The sequence below is a fragment of the Hippoglossus stenolepis genome, chromosome 17, assembly GCF_022539355.2.
Source record: "Hippoglossus stenolepis isolate QCI-W04-F060 chromosome 17, HSTE1.2, whole genome shotgun sequence".
NCBI lineage: Eukaryota > Metazoa > Chordata > Actinopteri > Pleuronectiformes > Pleuronectidae > Hippoglossus > Hippoglossus stenolepis.
The window spans coordinates 7,502,649-7,509,583 of NC_061499.1; the positions used below are offsets into that span (position 1 = coordinate 7,502,649).

A 6,935-nucleotide genomic window follows, 5' to 3' on the forward strand; every position below is an offset into this window, starting at 1 on the left:
TTGCACCACTCATCACAGGAAACCCACAGCACATCCCTGACATTCACCTTAAGTCCCTCCGAGGGGGCCCTGACCCTCAGGTTCGGGGACGTGGCAGTCACCCTCTTACGCGGCTGGCTTTACTGCTGCATTTTCAAAAACAGCCTTATCAAGTTTCTGTGTGTTACGAAGAAACAAACCAGCGGCACCTGCAAACTGTGAACTGCTCTCAGAGATCGAAGTGTGATTCTGTGCTTCTGAACAAATATCCCCTACTGTAGGAAATGTGACATCTGTGTCATGACACACTCCAAAGCTGTTCGGATGTGTTTAATGTAGAGTTCCATATTAATCGGTGTGCATGTCGTGTATAATCGTCATTTGGTTTGAAATAACATAATTGCTGATTGCATAATGGTCAAAGGAAGAACACCGTTAAATCAGAAAGAGGCCCGGTGGGTTTTATCCCTCAGTTTCCATGTTGCTCAAGGTCTTTCTGTTCCTTTCTGCCATATGGCTCTTTCCCAGAACAGTTTTCACTGTCCGACCTCAAGTTAAAAACATAATGTGCAGCAGGGGTGTATATAAAGAGATAAAGTGTGGAGTTTCTCTAACGTTTAGACGATTGTCAGCATGAAGGCCCTGATATTCCTGGCTCTGCTTGGAGCTGCATGTAAGAGATCGACCAATTTTGTACTTTTCTGTGAATACATACGACTTACACATACTTATTATACAGATTTAACAATTATACTATGCATTTGTTTGCTGTTTCAGTTGCTGCAGCTCTGGATGATAAGATTGTCGGAGGGTATGAGTGTCCCAGCCACTCTGTTCCCTACCAGGTGTCTCTGAATGCTGGATACCACTTCTGCGGTGGATCCCTGATCTCCAGCCAGTGGGTGTTGTCTGCTGCTCACTGCTTCAAGTCGTAAGTACAGGAAGTCTATCGCTCTGCATGACTCTGCTTGCTTTACTGTCCAGAATACAGATTGAAGACCATCTCCAGACAAGAAGCATAATGCTTGGAAAAGATGAACTGCTGGACGCAAGATTATCAATCACTCTCAGTGTTGTTTAAAGGGTAAATGGACTGTATTCATAAAGCATATGAATACCAGTCTCCAGTCTGATTGAACACTCAATGGTCTACACAGAATGAGTCACATTCACCCATTCACACAGCCATTCATACCACACTGCACTTTCTCTATTACACACAATTCATACACTGTGGGCACAGCTGTCAGGGGCAATTTGGGGCCCGGGGAACCACCGACCTTCTGATGAGTGGACGACCCTCTGTAAACCTCCAGAGCCGGAGCAGTTTAGGTTTCACACTGGATCATTATTGGCTTAGGGTTTGGGTTAGGAACACACGATTTAAGGTGAGCATGGAGAAATGTTCCGCCTCCAGCAGATCAAAGTGTACATTTTCTACTGTTAAAATATTTACCAGTGGTTAAATGGCGGGGCATAGGCGCAGCAGCTCAGTGCTGCCTAACACGTGACTGGGTTTGGTTGTTATTTGTACTGATCATTAATTATGAATGTGGACAGATGTGTGTGTAGGAATGTGTGTATGTATCGTTTTCTAGGTGCTGCACAGCACATTTCGTTCTACTGTTTTGTGCAACGATGATCTTATCTTGTTAAAATAAGGGTTTAAAAAACTGAATTCTGTTTTAGAATTTAAAATACAACAAAAATGCTTCTTAAAAGTCTCTCAGCTGCTTGTGGTACATGTGTAACACATATGTCCACATTTACAAACTATTTATGCTCCACAGAATAAGACTATGACCTGTGGATAAGAAGGATAACACAATCCTTTTATTGCCAGTTTTGGATTTAATTTATATGAAATAAAACAGAACCTTGCTCTGACACACTTACAGGTTTGGCTGATACCTGCTATGATCAGGATCTTATGGTGGCTCAGGACTTCAAAATTTGAATAGATATTATTTTGTAATATTTGTTCAGAAAATGTTCCCCAGGCTCAAGATGATCAAAGTGATGCAGAAATTACGAGAATAAAAAAAATCTGACTTTTATGTTCTGTAACTTTCCTGCCTCCTCCAGTCGTATCCAGGTCCGTCTCGGTGAGCACGACGTCGGCGTGAACGAGGGCACCGAGCAGTGGATTGACGGCGCCAGGATGATCAAGCACCCGCAGTACAACAGCTACAACCTGGACAACGACATCATGCTGATCAAACTGAGCCGCCCCGCCACCCTCAACAGCTTCGTCCAGACCGTGGCCCTGCCCTCCCGCTGCCCCGCGGCTGACGAGAACTGCCTGGTGTCCGGGTGGGGCAACACGTCGGCCAACGGCAGTAAGAGATGAGACATGAAGGAGCTGAGTGAAGAGGGGTTGTAAAGAAAAACAGAAATGAGAGACAGCAGCAGCCCTGAGGAGACTGTAACCTTGTCACCGTGTGGAGGGGAATGAGATCATTAAATAGTTTTTTATTGTGTAAGGAAATAAATATAATGGTGTCAGGGAAAGGCAACAGTAAATGTAAAGTCAAAAGATGGACCTTTTGAAATAGTTTTATAAAGTCTTCTGTGGCACTAAATGTAGATATAATTGTGAAAATGTCACCCTGACATTGCGTTCAGGGTTATTTTGGCTCAGAAATAAAAAAAATATGTTGATCCAGTGACTGAGACTCGTCTTCCTGCTCCACAGACGACTTTCCCGACAGGCTGCAGTGCCTGAGGCAGCCCATTATCGATGACAGGATCTGCAGGAACGCCTACCCACACCTCCTCACCGAGAACATGCTCTGCTCCGGGTTCATGCACGGGGGGGCCAGCAGCTGCCAGGTGAGTTCACCTAAACCCTCGGGTGGTGCATGATGGTGCATCACCTTCCAGAACTCAACCAGAGACGGCAGCAAAACACTGCATTTTCACCCTGGTGTCATGTTAATCTTTTGTTGTTGAGTTACACACTCACCATGATGACAAATCATATTGTGTTGTTGTTCTTCTTGTGTGTTTGCAGGGGGACTCTGGAGGTCCTCTGGTGTGTAGTGGTCAGCTGCAGGGGGTCGTGTCCTGGGGTTATGACTGCGCCATGAAGGGACACCCCAGCGTCTACGCCCGTGTGTGCCGCTACAACAGCTGGATCAGCAATGTTATGGGCAACAACTGAACTGAACCCAACTAGTGCACATACGATCTCACACTGGAACACCACACTAGCTCATACTCTGTTTATTTAGAACACCTTGAGTATTATTATCATTCATTTACATCTCATGAACAAAACGATAAGGCCTGATATTCTGTAACCAACAGTCATGATGAAGAATAAATAAATAAAAAATATACTTTAGCATCCATTTAATCTGTTATGTTGTTTCTTTGAGTTTCACAGTTGTTGCAAAGACAACATTAAAATGCTCAGTGCTTCTGTGTCCGTTCTGTTCTCAGTCACAAGGCCACCGCTGTGACAAAAAAAACGTCCATGTATAATCTCTTTAATTTGTACTTACTGCACTATAGGCACATGCATGCCTATGAGATGCCTTTGGTACTCGGTTAATGTGGCACCGCAGTGATGAGGGAAACAAGCACACTTGAGTAAATAGGCATCACTGCATTTCACTGCTCTGGATTCTCCACATGCATTCCTCAGACGCCGCTTTGTAAACTTTGCTGTTTCTTGTTTGCTGAGGCGACCTGAACAGACAGAAGAAAAACACAGAGCGCGCAGCAGGGATGGTCATACAGCACGAGCACTGGTCAAAGAGGAGGTGTGACACTAAATGTGTAACGGCCCAAAATGTGACCTTGCTGAAATTTGGATTTATATAGATAAAAGAATGAATACGAATATGTTATATTTAGGCTAAAACTAAAGGATGAGCATCTCTGAGGTTCATTACATTTAATAAATTGCTGAAATAACATAGATCATCTTGTGAAGAGCAACAATAAAATGTTCATGACGGCTCAGGCAAACCCACCTGACCTGCGATCCTGTCCAGATCTCTCTGGCCCTGAGGGGTAAGTCTCCGTCCACTGTAAATAAATGTTAATAATGTTTACAAATCCATCACTTATTCCATTTCTTCCAGTCTCATACCCCCCCCATCCACCTGTCTTACCCACTGGGGTCCTTCTCCACCATCTTGAGGGCCTCCAGGGCCTGGAGGACCTTCCTCGCCACGTTCCTGGAGCCCACGCTGAAGTGGGCAGGGCACACGCCGTTCCTCTGACGCCCTCCGTAGATCTTGATCATGGAGCCCACGCCCACCCCTCCTCGCAGGTACAGGTGACGGGCCGTGGAAGCTGAGGAGACGAACAAACAGTCCAATAAACTGTCATGTCCCCGTTTTGTCATCGAACTTGTTCAGCCAAAAGACATGAAATCAAACATTCCAACGTAAACAAGTGTGTGAAAATCTTTTGTTGGGTCAATTTGCCCGAGGAGATAAGATACAAAGCAGCTGAGTGTGTATTCTTATACATTATATATACTGTGGAAAATCTGATAAGACAGACCAATATTACACAAGGTGTATTATCTGTATGGGCTGTATTTCACATGTGTTGAATTATCTATATTGTATATAACATTTCTATTTTAACCTTATTTACTCTGGATTCTGTTTCTATTCTTATTTTCTCATCCTATGACTTTTTTCTGTGCTGTCGTGTCAAATTGAATTCCCTCTATAAATAAAGCAACATCTCATCTTATAATATAAACCAATGGGTTCTCAAAACGGGCTCCAGAGTCCTTGAGACGCTCACAGGGTTGTCGAAGAAAACGTAAATCCATTTGTACTTCAATCCATTTGTATAAGCGAGGTCACACTTGCTGTACATCTCAAGACACTGAATCATTATCTAGTGTAGAAATCACATGATCCCGAGAATAAATTCCCATCGACGGGTTTTAAAATGAACAACATGAGGTCTTTGACGTGTAAAAGCATTAAAGTCACTGGTACTAGACATCCTGTATTATTATCGACACAAAGGAAAAGCTGTAAAAGCTGCAAGGAATTCATATTTTCCTTGTCAATCATGTAATCAAGTAATTATTTAACTGTTTTATCTTTAATATGTAAGAAAACACTGACAAATGCCCAAATGTTATCATCAGGACAGTTTGAGGAAAACAACAGCTGTACATTTAAATATAAAGGAAGCAGGGATTTTGCAATTTTTTATTCTGTGATGGTTTTTAAAATGAAACATCAATAATTACAATGTATTGAAATCCACTCATTATTCTAGGTGCTGAGGAGGAACAGATGAGGTGATGAAACCCAGTGTAACCAACCTGCTCTGGTGTAAAACCAGTTGTCATCACAGGGAGCCATCTCCTTGTGCCTGGCAAGCTTCACAGTGTCGACCCACTCTGGGACCTTCAGTTTGCCAGACCTGAAAAAAGTAAAAATAATTACCAGTTAATGTGACAAATCAACTGACTGGGCCATTTCAACATATGGCACAACAAAATCATATTTCATAATAACACATATGTATTGCTGCATTTTTTAAACATTGGAATGTGAAATAACCAAATAGAATCTAATTAAAGCTCATTCCATTTTATGCCAGCATCTTATTGTTTATTTGTCAATAAAAACAATCCATCATCCCTGTTTCATATATGTGAAGATTTCAATCAATAATTTTTTTTTTTTGTAAGTTATTTGGAAACATCACTTTAGGTAAATGCATTTGTCACAGTATTATTTTATTATTTGAATATATGAATACATTTTTTCAATAGTTAATAATATGATGACAATAATAATAATAGTAACATTTTACATCTTATCTTATCTTATTCTAAATGATGAAACTCTACAGTGTTTTTTTTTTCATATCATAAAATCAACTCTTATTTCTGTTTATTTCCATGAGGCAGCCGCCTATAGTATAATATATTATATAAGTATAATAACAATATATAAAAGTGTATTTTTACCATTATTATTTGACTACACGAATACACTTATATAATAGTTATTAATAATAATAATGACAACAATAACAGTAACTTATATCTTACATTACATTTCCCTCTCATCTTAAATGAGGAAAGAGTTTTTTCTCTTATTCATTCCCATGAGGCTCAGCCTGTGTGATTGACAGCTCTCCGCAGCTGCAGTGTGTGTGTGTGTGTGTGTGTGTGTGTGTGTGTGTGTGTGTGTGTGTGTGTGTGTGTGTGTGTGTGTGTGTGTGTGTGAACTTCTCTGACTTCTTGAGGAAGGCGGACAGAGCCCTGACGAACTCCTGCTGGTTGACATCCTTCACTGTCACACTCGGCATCTGGAAAAACACACAGTGAGTTGAAATGTTACATTTGACATCTTCCTCCGAGAAGCTTTCGTGGACCAAAAGAAAAATCGTTAGCTAACTAGCTAGCTAACTAACTTGCTAGCTAACTAACTTGCTAGCTAGCTAAAGTAGCCGTTTAGCAGGCACGGCTCACTGCGGCTGACAGCTCGGCCACACGTGCAGCTTTCATCTTACACAGTAAAAAAAAACTTGCATGTGCATCTTACTTTTCATGTACTGTGCAGAGTCGACAGTCAAGTGCTGGGCGGGGGGAGGGATGGAGCTCGGTCCCAGTTTGGCCCGGAGCTGATGCGGGGAAGCAGCAGCAGAGAGAGGGATGCTGAGGAGGGAGGGATGGAGGGAGGGATGCTGAGGAGGGATGGAGGGAGGGAGGGAGGGATGCTGAGGAGGGATGGAGGGAGGAGGGATGCTGCCCTCATCATGATACCGTAGCCTGAGTTAACCTCACCAGCAGCTGCAGATCACAGCTTATCCCTGCCCTTGGACTCCGCTACCCCCAAACACTGACTCTAACCCCCCCAGTTATATCTCAACCACACGATGGGATTCATGTATTGTGTGAACGTGGTGGTTAAATTAGTTTTTTTATTTATTTATCTCTGTGGTGGTGATGGTGGTGCTGC

General features: G+C 42.4%; 2 protein-coding genes across 2 annotated transcripts; one reads left to right on the top strand and one right to left on the bottom strand.

Moving 5' to 3' along the window:
• The first annotated feature begins 606 nt into the window (after positions 1-606).
• LOC118125307 (trypsin-like) lies at positions 607-3,142 on the top strand. Its single transcript, XM_035183781.2, has 5 exons — positions 607-652; positions 757-910; positions 2,065-2,318; positions 2,675-2,811; positions 2,993-3,142. The coding sequence occupies exons 1-5, from the start codon at positions 613-615 to the stop codon at positions 3,140-3,142; spliced, it is 735 nt and encodes a 244-aa protein (XP_035039672.1). The 5' UTR covers positions 607-612.
• Positions 3,143-3,189: 47 nt separating this feature from the next.
• Positions 3,190-6,638, bottom strand: LOC118125169 (40S ribosomal protein S19). The gene is made up of 6 exons (XM_035183554.2): positions 6,519-6,638; positions 6,212-6,282; positions 5,285-5,385; positions 4,101-4,284; positions 3,960-4,014; positions 3,190-3,672 (listed from the first exon to the last, which is right to left on the bottom strand). The coding sequence occupies exons 2-6, from the start codon at positions 6,280-6,282 to the stop codon at positions 3,625-3,627; spliced, it is 459 nt and encodes a 152-aa protein (XP_035039445.1). The 5' UTR covers positions 6,519-6,638; the 3' UTR covers positions 3,190-3,624.
• Positions 6,639-6,935: the final 297 nt, after the last annotated feature.

Bases quoted from the DNA above. Each gene is read 5' to 3' on its own strand.
- LOC118125307 (XM_035183781.2), top strand. From the start codon at position 613: ATGAAGGCCCTGATATTCCTGGCTCTGCTTGGAGCTGCAT. The intron at 653-756 runs GTAAGAGATCGA...TTGCTGTTTCAG, and splicing joins GGCTCTGCTTGGAGCTGCAT to TTGCTGCAGCTCTGGATGAT. The intron at 2,319-2,674 runs GTAAGAGATGAG...CCTGCTCCACAG, and splicing joins CAACACGTCGGCCAACGGCA to ACGACTTTCCCGACAGGCTG.
- LOC118125169 (XM_035183554.2), bottom strand. From the start codon at position 6,282: ATGCCGAGTGTGACAGTGAAGGATGTCAACCAGCAGGAGTTCGTCAGG. The intron at 5,386-6,211 runs GTCAGAGAAGTT...TACTTTTTTCAG, and splicing joins CTGTCCGCCTTCCTCAAGAA to GTCTGGCAAACTGAAGGTCC. The intron at 4,015-4,100 runs GTAAGACAGGTG...ATTTATTTACAG, and splicing joins GTGGAGAAGGACCCCAGTGG to TGGACGGAGACTTACCCCTC.